We start from the raw sequence: 20,176 nt of genomic DNA on the forward strand, positions 1-20,176 counted from the left end.
ATTTGGCTGTCCCTGAATGTATTGATGATGCTGGCCAGCACTGTGCTGCACGTGGCTCCAAAGTGCCACACAGCTCAGCATGGTCTTTGCCAGCTGAACTGCTTTTCATTCCCTTTACCCAAGAAGTTGTCCAGGATGCCCTGAAAAAAAAAGACCACAGGGAGGTCCCTTAAGCAATCCAACTTCTCATCCTCCTCACACCCTTATTGTAGGAAGTTCCCAGCCTTGTTGCAGATGTCTGGCACTGTATACAAGACAATTCACTCAGAAAAGAGGGAGGGAAGGAACTTTGCATCCATAGGTTTTGATGGTTTCCTTGGTGTTGGGAGCTCTACTCACAGGCTGGGAACTCCTCCCACTTGGTGTCTGTGCAGCGGCTGGACAGCCTTAAAAGATGCTTTTTTTCATTTCTAGGAGAAGAAATTCGTCAGTACCTCATTGGACCCCAGGGCCCACCGGGACCTCCTGGGCCAGGGGGAGATGGAATGTCTCTGTCACTGGATTATGATGACCTGACCAGGAGGTTTATCAACTACTTGTCAAGTAATGGTTTTATTAGTGTTTCCCTCTGTTCCTTTGGGAGCCCAGCACAAAGCTCATGCTGTCAGACAGTTGAAACTATTCTAGTGCTAATTGTGTGAATCCCTATGTACAGAGACCTCCTCGCAGGGACTGTGGGAAACTTGTATGAGAGCAAAAATACCCTGTAGCTAAGATACTATCCACAGACTAGTAATGAATCCTTTCTTTGTTAAAAATTGAGCTTAGGAACAAAATTTCATCTTAGCCATCTTAGAAGTCCCATCAACATCTATAAGTGCCTTTCTAATGTTTATCTCTGTGGTCAGGATATAGTTCCCTGTGAAAGAGTTGGTCTGTTCCCACTTTGTGTCAAGGCAGCTCAGGCAACAAACTCTTAGAAGTTAGTTGAAACAAATTCTATGTCTCTGCTTCATTTTCCCATCTGTAAAGGGGTGATATGGCATATAAGAACTGTTTGACAGAGAGGACCCTTTGAGCATCCCCAGCAGCAGTGCTAAAATGCCTAATCCTGGTAGCTGCAACTGTCTGCTTAAAAACACAGCTTGGTTTAAGCTCAGTTTCTCTGAACTGCTCTTTGAGACCAGATCTCACTAGTGGACTGCTCTTAAGATGGAGGGAATTTCCAGCAGAACTGCAGTGTAATGGCAGCACTCCAATGGCTCAGGCAGGACAGCTGCATTTTGGCAGCAGGGATGTTTCATTAACACAAATCACAAAGTGCAGTGTTGCCCCAGAGCTGCAGACACAGGGAGAGCAGCACATGTATCAAGTGTGGGCTGCAACTGAGCTGCAAGTCCAGGGGTGCCCCCACCATGTTGTGGATTTATGAGGTCCAGAGCTTTTGCCAGGAATAGAAGCCTGCTGCCTGCCTGTCTGTGGGTATCCTTGGCATTGTCAAGGCAAAGTCACAAGTCCAGAACAAGGTTTGAACTCTGGCTCCTGACACAGCCTGCTGGTGGGAACACTCCACTCTGCAGGGGCCCGTCCTACACTGCCTGTAACTAGCTAGACCTGCTGCCTGTCTGCCCACACTGTAACAGCCTGTGCTAATAATGTGGATCTGTTTGATTTTGCAGATTCTGGGATGAGCATTGGACTGCCTGGACCACCTGGGCCTCCAGGGTCACCTGGTATATCTTACAGTGACCTGACAGCGTACCTGCGAAGTAAGCCAACTTCTTCACTCCCCTGCCATGGGGCTCTACATCCCCCCAGGATATTTTTTACAGCCTTAGTCACATAATTTCCCTTTTTGCCTATCATCGCAAAATAACCCTCTGATGGTGCTTTGTCCTCAGCAGCACTGCAGGCCTCTGCTGGCACCTGCATACCCCACAGGGGCTGCAGCTGGATCACCATGCTCCTGTGAGGAGCAACAGCAGTGAGACTGTCTTGAATATGGGCATGAAGGAGCCCTTTGTCGTATCCAAACTTGGCAGCATAAAGGCATCGTTTCTTATACCTCTTTAAAAGTATATTTTTAAAATAGGGACTTTACTCTCTTTGGAATCACCTGACTGTCCAATGTGACATCTACGTGCAGGAAGTGATGTACACCAAGAAAGCTGCACCAGAAAGTATTGGAGAGAAAAAAATTATTCAACTTAACTGTATTCTGTATTGTCATAAGTTGTGTTGTCAAGGAACGTTCATTAGGGTTGTTTGGGTGGGTGACTTCATTTTCTTCCTTTCTGTCTTACAGACTCTGAATTCAGTGGTGTTGTTGGGCCCCCTGGTCCTGCAGGTCCCCCAGGACCACCAGGGATCCCTGGATCACCAGGCACCTCTCTGGAGGACATTTCTGCCTACCTTCAAAGTAAAGCACTTGGGTTTCTCACAGCTGCCAGGGTGATTTGGTTTGTAATGCTGGGGGGACTGAGGCTGGGATTTAGCTTAGCAGGGATGTGACTGGCAATGGGAACAAAGTCACTGTAAAGAAAACAATTTTGTCAATGTTGTCTGTAAAGGGATGGAAGTTGGGGTTGGAGCCTTTAAACTTTCAGGATCTCTGAATCTGTGAAATTTCCTTATCCTCTCACTGATGGCAAATAATTCTTTCTCTCTCTCAAGATGTTGGATACTCTTCCCTTTCTGGAGTCCGGGGCCCACCTGGCCCTCCTGGCCCTCCAGGACCACCAGGTTTCTCTGGAACCGGCCTCCTGTCCTATGCTGATATCACCAACAGCGACGAATTCAGGAGCGAGCTGATCCAGTACCTGAAGAGTAAGGGAACACCATCCATCCTTCCTGCACACATCCCAAGACATGCTTTACCTTGTGTAGGTGACTGGCTCTGCCACAGTTGAGAGATTCCTGTAGGAGCTGAGCTGAGATTCCTGTAGGAGCCTTCCCTGAACTGGGGCTACAGCAACACCTTCCCTCTACAGCCAGGTCTACAGGAGTGTGCTGCACCCTTTTTTCTCTTCTCAACCCAGCTGCCAGCCAAAGTCTGTGTTGTGAGACCACAGGGACAAGCACTGGGTAGTTAGAATTGGCCTGTGCTGCACATGGGTCCAAGTAAGGTCACCAGCAGAGTTTTACCATGGGGAAAGCATTTTATTTGGCAAACACCTGCCCACAGAGCCATGGCTAATGGAGGGATTGGAAGGCAGCACTGAGCTTAATGTGAGGCACCAGTGGTCTGAGCTCATCTTGGCAAGTCATTCACGGCAGGCTTTCAAAAACACCTCAGTTTTGGCAAACTGGTCACAGAACGGCTTTTTTGCCAGAGGTGCTGAAATTTGCCTGAGGAGTGCACCCTTCTGAAAAATCATTGGGTGTGATCCCAAGATTGGGCACTCAAAATTGTGGGAGAGATGGGAAGGAGAAGGATGTCTTGCCATCTGTAGAGTTCAAGGTTGATATGTGCCTGCTGCCTGAGAAATGGCATGGGATGAGGGTCACTGTGATGGTTGGTGGGACAGAACTTCACACTCCAGTCTTCATTCAGGTGGTAGCACAGGACCTCTGTCAAGCCCAGTGTCCCTGAAGTTTCCCCTCTTGTATTTTGCAGGTGATGAAATTCGAAGCTACATCTCAGGACCCCCTGGCCCCCCTGGGCCACGGGGACCACCAGGACCCAAAGGAGACAGCGGCTTTGTGTCTGAGTCTATGTCTTCATCGTACCAAGGGTTACGAGCTTCTGAGCACTTGCATGGAGGATCCCTTGGTGCTGAGGACTCCCACGGGGGCTCACTGGGCACAGGCAGTTCCAGAAGCAGCATGTCCTCTTACCATGCCTTAGTGGGCAGCAATGGTGCTTACGATGCCTCCATGGGCATTGATGGGCTGCTGACAGAGGAAGAATCACACAGGAGATCAGCAGGGTCAAGCAGATCCTACAGCAACTCCTTTACCGGTTCCCTGGATTACAACGAGCTGGCACTCCGCGTGTCAGAGAGCCTGCAGAGTGAGTGCAATGCCTCACTCAATGCTCAGCCTGACTCTCCCTATCTCAGCCTACAACTCCAAACCCCCTGTGCCTGGTCATGCTGTCCACCTCCCTCTCCTTCCTGCTGCCTACATGTCTCCCTTACACCTTCTGCCTCAGCATGCAGCTGCAGTTCTCCCAGAGCTCCTTTCAAATGACGCCTTTAATTCCGCAGGCCGAGGTATTCTCCAGGACCTGATGTCTTACACTGCACAGGGCCCTGCAGGTCCCCCAGGCCCTCCTGGTCCCCCTGGCATCAGCAAGGTCTTTGCAGCCTATGGCAATGTCACCGCAGACCTCATGGACTTCTTTAGAAGTGAGTTACGTTTTGTCTTGGCATTTCTGGCTCATACATATTAGATCCTCTAACCTTTGCACACTGCAAAAGTCAAGGTGTGGAGTTGAAGGTGGATGGTCTTTCCATCTCCTTCCTTCCTTGCTGGGGAGGTGCAGTCTTATCATTAGGAAGGACATCAGTTTTTCCCACTATTTGTAGGAAACTCATCCCAAACACTGAAGGCCTCCGTGCTTACAAGTTCTGTAGCCCATTTTAACATGGCTGGGCTGGCACTTGTGCAGAAACCTGAGCCAACTGCTCTCAGATTCCCCACCCTGAGCATGGGCCAGCTCCAGCCCTAGTGACAGCCAGGACACCCAGAGAGAGTGACAGAGCAGTGCTGGTGAAATGACATCACAGCCTGTCTTTGGGATTTTTTTGGGACCAAAATCCTGTTTAGAAACCTTGCTGTCAGTCTAATCCCATCTAACCAACAGCAATGTTCTTCCACTGTGACTCAGCTTCTCTGAGTGGGCAGTGGTTCATTCACTCTGTCTTTCATTTCCCTCTCCAGCACATGGTGCCATCCAGGGGCCACCCGGTGAAAAGGGGGAGAGGGGTTATCGAGGACCCAAAGGTAAGGCTTGCCATCCTTTCCCTCTTCAGCCTTGTGATGCCCAGGAAGCAGCACTGAGACCACAGAGGTCACAGCACTGCTCAAGGTCACATCCTCTCACAATGAAGGTGACACCTTCAGGATCTCAGCCAAAACATTGTCCTGACTTGGTGTCCCTTCCCCTGGCCTGTCTCTGTCTGTGGGTCACTTGTGCTCAAGGGCAAACTTGGTCTTTTCTCATTCCTTCAGGTGACCCTGGGCCGATGGGCCCACCAGGACGACAAGGGCACAGGGGACCAAAAGGAGAGAAGGGAGAGAAAGGTAGGAACACATACTATCCCCAGGAGAGCAGGGTTTGACTATCAGGGAGAGGCACCAGCCCATGCCTGGGAATAGCTGGAAAGCACAGCCTGTTTTTCGGTTTGGATCTTTTGTCTTTTTACATGGTCTTTTCAATTAACCCTCCTTTTGATTTTTCTGGTCCCCAGGTGAACAACTGTATGTTGGCAGAAGAAAAAGAAGTGTTGGTGTTTAAGGGAAAGAGGTAGCTCAGTTCTGCACAGGGCAACACTCCCAGCAGCCTGTAGAGAATTAGCCTGAGTCTTCACTGCCTTAATGCTGAAACATCCTCACTGCTCAGCTGACCCCTTAGAGTTGATAGTTCAGATCTGAATGTCTCTTGTGTGTGTCCAGCATGGCCCTAGTGTGGGTGTTTGCTTCTGTTACTGATGTTTGGCTTTGTGTCCCTGAGCTCCCAGGCTGATGTCCTTGGGCTGACAAAGGCTGCCTGTCTCACATAGTCCAGGCTTCTTGTACTACTACCACCTATGTAAAAACCTGTTATTTTTTTAACTAGACAACTCTGCAGAAAAAGGAAAACAAACAATCCCATCCCCACTAAATGCATGGTTTGTCAGGGATCAGATGCAGCCCACAAAGCTGTGTGAGAAACCCTGGCCTTGCATTGCCCTGGGATTCCCTCTCCACAAGCTCTGCTAATCCTAAGTGGAGCCCATTTATAGCAGCTCAGCAAGACAGGACACACACAGGGGCTGAACCAAAGCACTTTTAAATGTAATTTGTTTATCTTTTAAAAATATTTTTGTATTGTTTTCTGTTTTTTAAACACTGGTGAAAAATAATCTTTAAGTAAACATCCCAATTACAGTGTATTTTTAACCCCATCCCTGAACTATTCAACATGGCCATTCTGTGCTTGCAGGTTGTTGTGGGGCAGGGTGAGGCACCTGAGATGGGTATGAGGTACAATGGTAAACACAGTGGCACAACATTAAATACTTTTGTTTTCAGTTATTTTAAACATTGTAAATAATCCCCTTTACTCAAATGCTTGTACAAATCCCCCTGTATTTCATGCAAATTTTCTATCAACAAAACTGAGGCGATCTCAGCAAACTGTGATTTTATTGTATTTACAGCAGAATTATTACAATATTCTACAGAAAGCCATGAAATCAAATTACTTTGAAAAACAAGACAAAAAAAAACCCCAAAACTGTTGTATGACTGCTACTGCAAGTTCACTTCCATGAGCTGTACAGAGACCCTTAGCCAATTATTCATCCATCTCATGATTTTTGGTTGCTTTCTGTAAGGCAAAAATAACTTGGTTTGCAGTTAACACAAAACATTCAACAAACTGCTGGGAGAACACGAGGCCGGCAGTGCCTCAGGCGCATGTTTGGTCACAGGATGCTCCTGCTCTTGTGAAGCCTGCTTGGCTTCCTGACAGAAAATGGGGTGACAGTTCAATATTAGATGCCACTAAATGTCCCTTCCTAGTTTCTGTTCTTTCCACCATTTTAGGACTGATTCTCATTACCAAAGAGGCTTTACCACCTAAATGCAAATGTGGAAGACTTTGTTAAATCACACCCTGGACTCACCCACTCCCTTCTGCTTTCAGTACAGGGAAAGCACATGAGCCCTTTCTTGTGGGTTGGGCTTGAGCATGTTTGTGCTTAAGGGGTTTTCCTCTGGCACCACCGATTGCCCAAACACCAGATGTGCAAATGAGCTACAGAAAAAACAGCACAGGGACTGAGCTGGAAAAAAGGGATGCAGAACCAGTAAAAGTTCTGTAAAGAAACACGGTAATTTCCTTTGTCTTCACCTTCCCTTTACCTGTTCTCATCTTTCTCAAGACTGAGAAATGATGGGGCATCCTAGCCTTGGCTTGCCTGTGAACGAGGAAGGTTAATTCTCTCTAATCTTACTTCAACTGCTGTGAAGATGGCAGAAGTAGTCTGGGAATGGGAAATTTGCATGGACACATCAATGCAAGGAAGTTTCAGAAATCCAGAAGTACAGATTTTGATGTAAAATGACCAGAGTGTAAATGCTAACATAACTTACTGACACAGTGATGGTCCTAAACACTCCCCCCTGCCCTGCCCTTTTCTCCAACAACAAGTCACTGTCCTCAAACTTGCCCCTCTTCACTGCAGCAGATAATCCAAGAAGCAGTAGATCAGTGGAAGCAACTAGCACTGAGTTCATTTGTACATTTCAGTTTTCAGCAAAAACGTATTTCTGAGGTCCTGGGAGCTGCAGCTGCACAACCGCTCTGAAAATCAGGCTGCCCAAAAGTGGACTTAAGTGCCTGGAGTTAAAGACCTTGAATCTTTCCTATACCAAAGCAAGCTTGAAGTACTTGCAAGGCAGATACTCTTTCAGCTGGAGAATCAACTTCCTATGTGATACTGCTGTCACAAAAGACATGGTGTGGCAAAAGCAATTTCATTGCTGTTTTGCTTAGGTCTTAGTTAAGGTGCTATATTTCCAATTTTTAAGGAAAAGAATTCAGTAGAATGGAATTATCATAAAGTCCTCTGGGATAGAAGAATAATTTCTTTAACTGTGTGATTCATTAGATATTGAATACACATAAATGCAATTTTAAGATTATTAGCTTAAAAGAGTACCTGGAAAAAAGGATGCAACTCAGACTGAACATCAGTTTTTAATGTGATGTGAAAAATCCCTCCGAGTGAATGCTGATGTCTGGACAGTGCCCCCCTGACACAAGGGAATTTGAATTCAGGTGCCAATTCAAATAAAGGTTTTCCTTCAAGATTGATCTACATAATCAATCATTCAGTATCATATCTTTACGTGCTGTATATGGTTCTTGTGTATACACCAGAGACAGCAAAGTACTTGAAGAAGGAAAATTTGTTTTATGGGAATCAGAGGGGATCAAATGCTGGAGTATTTCTTCATTAAATAAACAGCAAAGTTCCCCTGGAACTTCAGAAGATCGAGGGCTGCCACAGCCCATTTTCTCCTGAGTTGGTAGCCCCTCTTCAGCCAGCATCTCCTATAAACAGGGGCAGCAGGTGCACCCAAAGACCTTTAGCCCCAGATCTCCCTGGATGCCATAAGCAGTGCCAAAATGCACTTTCAGAGCTCAGCACATGGTGTGAGGCTGAGGCCCTGCAGGCAGGTTTTTTCTGTGAGGATCAGCTGTAAACACAGGAGGACAACCCACACACAGCACTGCAATTCAGGGATTTATTGCCTTTGCTCATTTTCCTGTGGACAGAATTTAAAGTGTAGTGAAACACAGTGGTGAGCAAATACTGATTTGTGGCCAGCTTTGGAAGAGCATGTGGGGACAATAAGATCTGCCAAACAGTAAGAATTTTTAAGTACATTGTTTTGGCTGCAGAAGACACACCTCACCACCCTGGAGATGGAGCTGCTAACATTCATTAGGGAGGTGACATAAGATAGTAGCGAGATTGCATTTCACATCTCAGGAGACGTCTTTTAAGCCTATGTGAGACTAAATTAATTTGAACTGAATTTTCTGACACTGATACAATATTGTAACAGCTCTCTGACATTCTGTAACACTTAAACCAAATTTTATCAGTATAGATGTGTAAGTACCCACACCAGTTCTTGTTATCACTCAGAAAATATATTTTCATGCTTGCTATCAATTCTCAGCCCAGTTCACAAGGCTGCAAGTGCTTCACAGGGCTCCCCACCTGAAGACCTAAGCAAGGCTTCCATCACCACATCTGATCCCTCCCTTCATCCCAGAGCTCAGTTACAGTTATTTGTGCAATTTACAATGAGATCAGATTGCAGGGCCTGTGTGAAAAGGATCTTCAAATAAAAGATGTAAGAGATACAGATGGAGGTAAACAGAATGCCAATACATATTAGCAATGTATCACTGAAACTACCAAAAATGTAAGGAGAAGATTATTAACAGTTCCCTGTGAGGATTTAATGGGGATGAACATAGACATATTCCAGAAGAGGAAATCTGCCTGCCCTGACTACTCCCCAGGCAAAGCACTGAGCCTATTTCATACGAAATTGCAAACAAATTCTGTTAAATAGAGATGAAGATTGTTTAATGTTATCTTAGTAACAGTCAATTTATGAAGGTGGAGCTTAAAAAGCCAATGGTCTTCAAAGACTTTTTTCTCCCTGCCAAACAAACAATTTAAAAAACTTTGCATTTAGCAACAGAACATTTTAGAGATATGGTGTGTGAATTTACAACAGTACACAATACACATTTAAAATAATAAGATGCCAGAAATTAAGGCTAGCTATTAAAGTAATTATGCTATCAAAAAGTTACAAAATTTAAATTAAAACATGCATTTTTCAATTTTCTTTTTACTGTGCTGTAAATTAAGTGTCTTCATTGAGAAGGTATCAGTTCAATGTCCAAGGATTTCAGCAACTGAGGTTTCAACCACAGCTAATTTAAGTCCTACGTTAATTTTTGAGTTCACTGCCATGCAGCAACACTGTTCCCATGAAATGAATGCCATGGAATGGGCACCAGTTGCAGGGTCAAAGCAAGCAAGCAAAACAAAACAGGTGCAGTTGATGCCCAAAGAGATCAGAGGAAGTCAGGCCTCAAAAGACAGAAAGCAAATACTATTTTACAAATGGAGTTCCCACATACCCAAGTACAGCTTATAACACTGTCTTGATATGACTCAACCTCTATCCACCAAAAGGAGTGCAGCAAAAGTGACCTAATACAGTATTTCCCTACCCTGCTATAGGAGACACAGTTCAGATTTCCCACTACCGATCAGTCAGGTAAATAACTTATGGTACATCGAAAAATAAAACCTGCCTAGGTTAGTAGGTGGCAACACAAAAGCAAAACACCCAGCTTCATAAAGGAGTTGGTCTATATATTTAACTTAAATCTTTCCTTAAAATAAAACTACTAAAATTAAAAAAAAAAAAAAAAAAAAAGAAGGAATCTAACATTTCTAGTGAAATCAGACTTTAGCCATGGTTATTTATAAATATGACCACCCACCTCCACTTCTGTGATGGAGTTCAAATGAACAGGCTTTGGTAAGAACAGAACAATGGCTCTACCCATTCCAGGTACAGTTAAGAGAAACCACGTGCATTTTGCACACCGCTTTCTAAAAAATACATTCTACAGTTTTTCAATTTGTAGAACTAACCACCTGTATGTAATAGCTAAAGAAAATAATAAACTGTGCATTTTAAAGTTAGCATTTTTTCACCTTTACATATTTTAGTGCAAAATATTTTAGGGTGAGGATTTACAACAAAAATGGCAGTAGCAGCAAGAAATCTTGTTTTGTACAGTAACAACAATGCTAAGGAGTTTTGTGTTTAAATGACAAAACAGTATCCTGTTGCCAGGATCAGCATATCTAAGTGTTTCAGGCACTGTATTAATTAAACTAGCACCCCATTTCATTATGGAACTAATGGACAAAACATGTCATGGAGATAAGCTAAGTTTAATTTATGCCAGAGGTTTCTTTTGAAAGAAGTTGCAAAGGCTTTTGCCAATGGTGTTTAAACATAAGGGTTTGTTTTTCTGATTACTGGCATGTTCTCAGGAATTAGTTTCAGTCCTTGCCATGAAGACACTGCTCACATTATGAAATTTTAAACCTCTCATGACAGTTTCAATTGTGGAATTCTCTCGTGGAGAAATCTGATGCTTAAAAACACAGTAGCAGAACTAAATTACACTGTTTAAATGTTCAGATGAGAAACCATTTCTTTTGTGATGAGAAAGAGCATAATTAATATTTCAGGCTTAAAGTCAAAACTGTAGGTAACGTACTTTTAGAGACTGGGATAAAAAGCCCACTTAGTCTTGAAACATCTGAAGGACGTAACAATACCATTGTACACCAACACTCGGTTCATTTCTTCTGTTCAGGGGAGTGAAGAAACCACTCCTGACACTGATTGTCTCCACTGAAAACAAGACAAGTGAGGTCCCCGATGTTCATATGCTGCAGATAAGTCAGGTTAGACCGTAAGGAGGGAGAATTCCAAACACGAAAAAACCTACAGAAGTTCCCAGAGTTATGACCCAGTGGAGTGAAGGCTGGGGATTGGGTAGAATTTGGAAATCCGGCTTTGTGTGGAAGGATTAAGGCATTCGGATTCTCCAGTCATTTTAAAGAAAACTTCCTGTTCCTGCAGTTTTCTGGCAAATTCTTCTTCCAGCATCTAAAACCAAAATCAGATTGTCACAGGATTAACAAGGCAAAGTACAAGAAACCCATTATTGTGGATGTTTTGTCTGATGTATCTCTGAATTGTGTGAAACTCTAGTACATTCCCTTTTAAAATAAAATAAACACCCAAACCAACCTCCACCACCAGCTATGCCTGCTATATATCAGTCAATTTTTGTAGTAATTTACTGGCTTTTGAAATAAATTCCTAACCCCAGATTTACCTCTAGCTAAGTGTCCCATGCAAACCTGCACATGTGTTACAGATGGAAGCCCTGCAAAGAGGCTGGTAACACACAGCCTGTTTTGGTACACCTGCTGTTTGCTCAGCTTATGCAATTTTTTAACATCTTTTATTATATCATGAACTGCAACAACTTTGTACAGCAGCTTGACTCTCCTTCTCTGCAATACTTCTGTATGGTCTGTATTTTCTAGATCAAACCATTAATAATTTCCTGATTCATGAACTGCTTCCATTTACCTTTTTCCTCGGTCTTAACTTTTCTCTCCATTCCTTCAGTTCTTGGCTGTGCTCTTCATCCAGTTCTTTTAGCTTCTGAGTCTCATGCTCAACCAGTAGATGGCATTTTTCATTCTTAAAACAAGATAATCCTTATGTAAAACTAATTCAGATTAGGCAACTCAACATTTGTACAGTGACATATGTTGTCCTAATTCTTTCTAATTAGCTTATTCCGTGTAAATAGTGACGTGAATAATTACAAGATGAAAGTATGTTACGAGGCTGTGTTTTCAAAAGCTGATCTTTCCATCGGAGCCAATTGAGATAAGAAACACTCGTAAATCCAAATACACTACTGAGCATCGTTAAGGCAGCTGCTGAGGGTGTTATTCAAAACTGTTTCACTGCATAATGATGCTTTTCAAGGTCATGCAGCATTTCTGCTTTGCTTTTTAAAGACAGTCTGTATAATTTATTAAAACCAATTACATTAAAAGGAAGCTGTTTTTTTGGAAATATTTCAACTCTTGGTGCCAAGAGCCGAGACAAACAAATGGAGCTTAGAGAGGAGACAAACGTGGTTGCAGACGCAGCCTCCGAATTGCCCTATGAAAAGTTTCAAACAACACCTCAGCTTCACATTTCTCCCAGTAAGGTACTCAGGCATCTGCCTCACTTTCAGAGGACTTTTGAAGCCTGACAAGAAAAAAAATCAGTTATTTGGCTTCAAGTCTCTGCACTTTAAGAGCAGTTGGCAAGGGTAGTGTTTCTAGGGTTCCAGTCCCAAATGGGTCTGATGCAGAGTACAGAACCTCAGCAACACAAACAACAAGCACTTGGCTAGACCTGAGTGCAGCAAGGGGCCAGTTTTCCTTGTGAAGCTCAGAGCAGCCCTAATCTGCTCAATTTTACTGGAGCTGAAACTCTCACAAGGCTCCCACGGTACTTGGGGATTTACTGGGGCATATTAGCAGCACAGCCAGGGACTGTTTTTGCAGGATGTAAGAAAGTGAATAGAGTAGAATGAGCTTCATTGGTCATTGCACCATTTCTCTAAGCTAAGGTTATCAGCAGGTGATCATTTAATGCTTTAAAACTGCCTTGTGTCCCTGAAACTAGGAAAAGCTGATTTAACAGAAAAGGAGATCTGGCCTCTGGTATCCAGCAGAAACTTTTATGGAATGCATACCAAAAGAGACAAATCAGAGGTCCTTATTACAAAAAGAGAATTCCTTCTAAGTACCGTCCAGAAGCTCACAAGCAAGTGGCAGCACTTGGTAAAAACCTCCTCATTCCTGTATTGCTGTAAACTTATCGTGGGTAATGCCTGGTGCTTCCTACCTCTGTTCTGATTAATGACATTTCAGCAAAATCAGGTTAAAAGGAAATGTTGCCTATATAAAATAGCTCTGGGAACTTGACAGATAATCCAGAAGTGATCATCTGCTTCTGTCTCCTGCTCTTCTTGCATTGAAAATTATTCCTCATTAATTGATGGGAACATATGAATCTGGTAAAGCAGTGCACTGCAGGCCTTTGGAAATAAAGTTGAAAAAACTCTATACAATAAAAATTAAGGAAAAGGTATTTCTGCTTTGCCTGCATCTGGTATTAACCTAAGTCTTCCCACTGAATGGTCATTTAATATCATCTATTTTTAACCTGTAACTGATGCAGTTCCCTGATGTTTGCTTCGCACTGCAACTGAAGGTCCCGCATTTGGTTTTCATGTTTCTGATGCTGCGCCAGTCTCTCATTCTTCTGCCTCTTTTCTTCTTGAACAGCAAACTAAAATTAAAAGTAAGAGATTATTTATATTGCACCTCTGAGTTAAACAGTTTGCATGAGTCAAAGAACTGCACCTAATAAAATGAACACATACTGAGAAGAACAGTTCTAGAACATTTAAGCAGTAATTTTCTCTATTTTTCCTTTTTTAAATTCTTACAAAGGAAGTGCCCTGCAGTTTTAATCCAATTTCTGTCTGCACTCTGATTTTTCCTTAAAACACAGCACATTTCACTTCCAGACTCCTGAAATTACCTCTGAAGCTGTGACACAGCAGTGCAGCTGCAAGCATTGGTTAAGGCTGGTGTTAAACAGCTACAGGAGGCCGTATTTTCCACATTTTTCATCCTTCCAGTGCTCACCATATGAAATCATGATTTGTGACTGTCATGCATCATTAGAAAGCAAACCTCTCAACCTCTGCACAGCATTGCCTTTTAAACAATGAATACCTACAGCTTTAGCTCAAAAGCTCACAAAAATCAAGCATCCTTAAAAATGTTTCAAAGAACCACAGAACAGTTGAGGTTGGAAGGGACCTGCAAAGAATCAACCTCTCCACTCAAAGCAGGGTCACCAGGACAAGGCTGTGTAGGACTGTGCCCTGTTGGGTTCTGAGCATCTCTAAAAGTTCTCTGGACAACCTGGTCCAGTGTTTGATCACCTTCACACTAAAAAATGTTTTCGCATGTTGAAGTTAGATTTTCTGTATTTCAGTTGTGGCTGCTGCCTCTGACCCTATCACTGAGCACCACTGGGAAGAGTCTGGCTCCACCTTCTTCACTCCCTCTATTGGGTACTTACACACATGGATAAGACCCTCCTGAGCATACTGTCCTCCAGGCTGAAGCATCCCAGGTAGCCCAGGTGGCTCCTTGTGTAACAAGACACTTGAGTCTCTCAGCCATCTTCAAGGCCCTTTGCACAACTTGTTCCAATAAATCTGTGTCTGACTTGTACTGGGAAACCCAGGACTGGACCCAGTGTTTCAGAAGAGTCTCACCAGAGCAGCAGGGAAGGATGATTTCCTCTGACCCCCTCCAGTGCATCAACCCAGTTTGGAACCATCTGAGAACTCATGAGCATGTCCTCACAACTACATCACATTCATCAGGATTTACACTATTAAAACTACTTAATACTAATTTATTAATTACCTGCTTAATTTTTTCACGATCTTGGTCTGGAGACGCAAATGAATTGATTCTTAAACTTTTCTTAAACATGGCCATCCGAGTCTTCGCTTCACTTCGCTGGATTTTAGGCAGTCTGGCTCTTTCCTGAGTTTGCTTGTTCTTTAACTCCTCTATAAGGCGTTGATTATATCTCTGCATTTGTTCTGTTTCCTGAAAAGTTGACCATGTGGAAATGTTACACAGTAACTGTGATGTTATACCGTGTGCATCTCTTCTCATCAATAAGTTCCCTGTGTGAGTGAGTCAGTGCCCCTGAGCAGAAACCATTCCCAGCCCCAGGAGTAACAGTGGGGAGGAGGGGTTTCTTCCAGAGAGCTCTGGATCTTGCCCAACCTGAAGAAAATTCCTTAATAAATGTAAATACACATATATTTTACCAGCACTTACTCAACTCCTGCACTGCTTTTTACAAAGCCTGTTATTCAAAAGGAGAAACTCCTTTTTGTGCAACTGAACTGGGCTATGGCTGTGGAGGAGCAGTTTGCTGCAAAAGCTGGGGAAAGCAACAGCCTGCATGGGATAAACCAGAGTGGACAGAACAAGCCTTCAGTGGAGGCTGATCATGCTCTGATCACCAAACACCTCCCTGCTGGTTTACATTTTCAGAACTCAAACTATTTGCTTTCGTGTATGCTATAAAAACCAAAGTGCCTTGCGGAAAATAAGGGTTTAACTATAAAGAGACAGTTGTCAGCTACTCGCCCAGAAGCTAATCCAGTTTGTTCTGCTCATTTAATTCCAGGATTATTTACTTCTGAACAGATTTGTTTAAACACAAATCAAAATGGGTTTTGGTGGATAACCAGAATTTGACATTTATTATAGTAAAAGACTGATGTTGTGGTTGGTTGGGTTTTTTTTTGAAAAGAATCGAAAGGGAAAATATTAATTATACTTCTATATACTACTAAATTATTCAAGTAAGATGAATAAGATTTTTTTAATTTCAACAGAACACATAACAGCTTCAAAATACTTGTCTGGGTCTTGCCTATGCAAACAAACAGCACCAAGAGAGATCCTACGACTACTTGATTAAAAAATGGGTATTATAATACACACGAGAAAGTGTCAAAGTCAACACTAACTTTTTCATGCCTCTTAAGCAGCTGGTGCCTCTGCATGAAGTACTGATCCTTGAGCTGCTGCTTGAGAAGCTGGTGTTTCTCCTGTAGGTGCCGCTCCTCCAGCTCCCAGAATGCAGCTTCACGAGCTGAAAAAAAGAGAAAGGTTGGTTCACAAATTGCAATCCCATCCCATACTTCCCAACCTCGTGGTGCACGTTCAGAAGTGGCCTACAAGTACATTTTAAAAACAGTGCTGTTTCATAGCAAAAATTTTTATTACAGTTCTATATTAGTCATGAATATTTTTTAACTCAAAGTGAAGGAAGACCACTGTTTTATTAAAACACCAGTGCCTATTTTGAAGACAGGGCCTGGTACTGGATACCTCTCATGAGCTGCTGTTTGTTGTTGAGGCAGTCTCGTTCAATAGTGGCCAGTTCTGTCTTCTGCTGCTGAATTATTTTCTTCAGAGATGCATCCAGTTCTTGTTGCTGTTTCTGCACAAACTCCTGCTCCTGGTAAAAACCAATAGAAGTAAATTAAATAGGGTTCTTCTAACCACATTACATGTTAATGAAACTCCCAGTTCTCTCAGCATTAGCTATATATGAAAACAAATACATCTAGGAAAGTTTGAGCTAGTGAGCCTTGGCTACCAAATTATCCTTTCTTTTTTTTTTTTTTTTTAATGTACAGAGTAGGTAAGAGCATATTCATGTTTCAATAATACCTTCAGAATTAAGGCCAAAGATAACAATCTAGCCAGCCATCTGCAACTCATTCCATCTGTTGTTTCTCCTCTGAATAAGATGCAGGTTCAGAGCTAGCAAAGACACTACTGAATCTAAAGTTGAACTCATTCTAAAATGGTTAATTATTTATGTATGTAAGGAAATAAAAGTATGTATGGCTATTCTGCTTTGGGTGATTAGTTAAAGCCTATTTATTTACACAGTTGGGTTTCAGATCTGTGTGGTTTATCTTGTCCTTAGGGCTGTTGAGTCTGGGAGTTCTTCAGGACCACTGTGCAGACACCCCATGTTCTGCAGGGCCCTAACTTGTTCACACCCCAGCTGAGCAGGCTCCTCACAAAGGGATTTATCACCTGCATCGTCCCATCATCCAGGTGTATCACTGTTACATCCCATCATGAAAAGCAGGCAGCATTGAGTCCCCATCCCATGCCCCAAGACCTACTGCTGCCTTTCTTCTTGGCAACTATTAAAGACCACAGCTATGAGCATGCAAGCATGCACACACACACATTCACACCTGCTTTAAGAACAGGAAATTGAATCAGATGCTTCTAGCACGATATCAAGGTCAAAAGAAAGGACAATAGCAGGGTCTTGTCAGAGCCAAGGCGGGCTGCTGAAGTCCATGACAAATGGAATTAAGTGTTCTTTAAAAGTACTTTTTATTATGACCAAAATAATCCTGGTTTTCATCTTCACAAAAAGTTATTATTAGATGAGACTTTCATGTCTCTTAGTGGACAGCAGAGCTACACTGAGACAGGTAACATAAAACCAGAAGTGAATTAAGCTGACAGAGACAGACCTGAGGTACAAAAAGAACTGGAAGGTGATGTCCATAAATTAAGTCAGACACACCTAACTAAATTTGTGGAGTGACAAAAAATACTGTTTTTTCCTTTATACCTGAAAAGAATAAAAAGCTTACTGGTGTAATACTCTGAGGGTGCAGACACATAATTAACACAGTGTTTAATTTGCTGGGAGATTTTTGATTTGTAGGAAGCAGGGGAAAGCTGTTCTAGTGTAGCCACGGTCAAAAAGTGATTATGCTTGAGCTTTACACATTTAATCATAAATATCATTGCTGCTCTCTCTACAGAGTAACTCTTATGAAGTTTTATACCTGATAGTGCTGTAAGATAAACTAGGCAATCTCAGGAAACACTCTAGCCTTTCCACTTCTCAGATCTACTCAAGTATCACATGAAAAAAAGTCATCAACTTTACTAAAGAATGTGTTGGGTGGTTAAAAGGCAGACAGTGCAAAGCAGTCAACCTTTTTCAAAGTACCATTTGTTAGGACCAGTAAGTATCTTAAAATAAACTCAAACATCTTTAAAATACATGGTTTCACTGCACACACAGCATACAAGTCACACAACGTTTCTCACATGTGCTGAACAAACATCATGTTGCATGTGTGAGCCCTCAGTGTCTTGCTCAGATTGAGTTTGGATCTTCTGACTATGGATAGTGCACAGTTACCTAAATTGGTGCTAGCCAGTTTGGAGACAGTAGTGACATTGATCAGCACATATGAGCAGAAAGAGAAAACACACATCTGGAAAATTAGGAAGATAAACTTGCACTGTGTTGTATTTTAAGACTTACATCCTGCATTTGTGCGTTGAAAAGTGTACATGAAGACAACTGAAAAGACTGAATCATAACCTGAGCAACACCCTGTGGGACACAATGTAATTCTGTGTCATAATATAGTAAAATTTATTTCTATTCTTAAAAAAAAAGGAAGAAATGAGATCTGCTGTACATTAGTAATAAACATTTGAAATGTCAGGGCTAATCACACAAGTAGATGCTGATGGAAGTTCTCTAAAACTAAACAGCTGCACCTTGTTCAGTACTTACTCCAAGTAAGGATATTTCACATGTAAAATCTTCTTTCACTTTTCTTCAACAAATTGAACCAGCAAGGAAAATTAACCATGTGATTACAAACACTAATTAGATTTTTGTTTCCTTAAAAAGTTTAGAGACAGATACCTTTGGTGTGTGTTTGGGGAAAGTGTTGCAACTCAATCACCTTCTATCCTGGGAAATCCCCTCTTAAATTAAACACATAATCGAATAAAGTTGCTATTATTTTCTACTAGGTCACTCACATAAACGTTTAATCTTTAAGTTACTCAATCCAAACCTGCTCTGCTGTGGTTCAAACTCACTCTGTACAAGCTGTGGGCATCACAAAGCCAATATTTTCCTAAAATACTACCCCTCTTTCTAGCTGGGTCATAAAAAAGCATCAAGTCTGAAGGCATAAAATCACATATGATGTTTTGTAAAGTTTCCATACACCTACACTTTGACATTTAAATAACATTTTACCTAATCTGTTCTGTTCCTATAAACAAGATGTCTCATGCTTACATATTAGATACATTTTCCTCCTCTGCACTTGTGTAGTTCAAAATTTCCTCCTGACTATAACCTTTAAAATCTGAAGGACCCGTGGAGTACTTACCACTCATAAAAGCACTGTAAACAAACTTGCTGCAGAAAAGTACCATTCTTTATCAGCAGAGCACACAAAATCCTACACTTGACAGTACAAACCCGGCAACCACTGCTCCTACATTTCTACCCAGTTAAGTCTAAGATGTGACATGGGAGTACTTGAAGAAAGAGAGCAGTTCATACGGTTAGTTTGAGTTAAGTTCCATATTCACTCAACAACAACCAGAAGTGAAATCATCAAGCTGTGTGAATACTGCTGCCTTTTGTATTTTAGTAGCTTGAAGCTGCCATTGTTACCTGAGCATGCTGGCTTTGTGCAAGCTCCTCTTTCTTGCGTTTCATGAGCTCTTTTCTCAGCTCTTTTGGTGCTTTCTCCACTTCACATAAAACCTACAGTATATATAAGCATGCAGAAGGTGGCAAAAAGAACACTTTGTCTCCACAGCAAGCACTACTGTGAACACAGGGACATACAGGTCAAGCACTAGAGGTAGTGGGAAGCATGCATTACTTCAGTGGCAGGGATGTTAGTTTAGTGAAAGAGCTTAATGAAAAGAGAAAGAACAATAGGTGATTTATGCATGCCAGCAGTGCAGAGAGGAGGGATGTGCCAGTGCTTTTTGCATGCAAATGCTGCCCAGTGCCCTCAGAAATGGCAGTGCCTCGATTGTGCTTCCAATGCAGCCGCCAGGAGAGCCAATAGTTAAGAAAACCACCACCTGCAGAAGTGATGTTTTCTTGAATCACTATGGCAAAAGGACTACAGAGTATGTTACCTCACATAAAGCTGTGATAAATGGTTGGAAGCTTAAAATAACTTCCACTGAAAACCAGCTATTTCTGACACTGTCTCTAACCTAAATTTACAAGATGTCATTATTAGTTTCTCTGACCACAGATGACATCTACACTTCTCATGTCTTCAAAATAATCATACAAGCAAACAAAACATTATTTGGTTGTGTTTGGTTCTGAAGAATTTAAAGCAAAACCCACCAATAAATAAGAGTGCTTTCAAGAAACTTTCCATGACACGTAT

General features: G+C 42.3%; 2 protein-coding genes across 8 annotated transcripts in view; one reads left to right on the forward strand and one right to left on the reverse strand.

Moving 5' to 3' along the window:
* Window positions 1-7,960, forward strand: part of COL17A1 (collagen type XVII alpha 1 chain) — a 41,250-nt gene extending 33,290 nt beyond the window's left edge. For 2 of the 3 annotated variants that reach the window (XM_023929811.2, XM_023929812.2), the window contains exons 49-57: window positions 415-543; window positions 1,620-1,709; window positions 2,246-2,359; window positions 2,614-2,766; window positions 3,557-3,952; window positions 4,149-4,289; window positions 4,825-4,887; window positions 5,116-5,187; window positions 5,355-7,960. In XM_023929811.2, coding sequence (XP_023785579.2) covers window positions 415-543; window positions 1,620-1,709; window positions 2,246-2,359; window positions 2,614-2,766; window positions 3,557-3,952; window positions 4,149-4,289; window positions 4,825-4,887; window positions 5,116-5,187; window positions 5,355-5,401 — 1,205 coding nt within the window. In that variant the 3' untranslated portion in view covers window positions 5,402-7,960. The remainder of the gene's footprint in view (window positions 1-414; window positions 544-1,619; window positions 1,710-2,245; window positions 2,360-2,613; window positions 2,767-3,556; window positions 3,953-4,148; window positions 4,290-4,824; window positions 4,888-5,115; window positions 5,188-5,354) is intronic. The other variant, XM_086899407.1, reaches the window with a different exon arrangement.
* The window catches only part of SLK (STE20 like kinase), a 49,661-nt gene continuing 35,759 nt past the window's right edge, over window positions 6,275-20,176 (reverse strand). For 2 of the 5 annotated variants that reach the window (XM_086899408.1, XM_086899409.1), the window contains exons 13-19: window positions 19,435-19,527; window positions 16,290-16,419; window positions 15,926-16,050; window positions 14,799-14,987; window positions 13,516-13,641; window positions 11,872-11,985; window positions 6,275-11,379 (exon numbers count right to left, since the gene is read on the reverse strand). In XM_086899408.1, the coding sequence (XP_086755534.1) occupies window positions 11,233-11,379; window positions 11,872-11,985; window positions 13,516-13,641; window positions 14,799-14,987; window positions 15,926-16,050; window positions 16,290-16,419; window positions 19,435-19,527 (924 nt within the window). In that variant the 3' untranslated portion in view covers window positions 6,275-11,232. Of the gene's footprint in view, window positions 11,380-11,871; window positions 11,986-13,515; window positions 13,642-14,798; window positions 14,988-15,925; window positions 16,051-16,289; window positions 16,420-18,273; window positions 18,346-19,434; window positions 19,528-20,176 lie in introns of all 5 variants that reach the window. The other 3 variants (XM_023929813.2, XM_023929814.2, XM_086899410.1) reach the window with 2 other exon arrangements.

This window comes from Cyanistes caeruleus, chromosome 8, assembly GCF_971803275.1.
Source record: "Cyanistes caeruleus chromosome 8, bCyaCae1.hap1.1, whole genome shotgun sequence".
NCBI classification, from domain to species: domain Eukaryota; kingdom Metazoa; phylum Chordata; class Aves; order Passeriformes; family Paridae; genus Cyanistes; species Cyanistes caeruleus.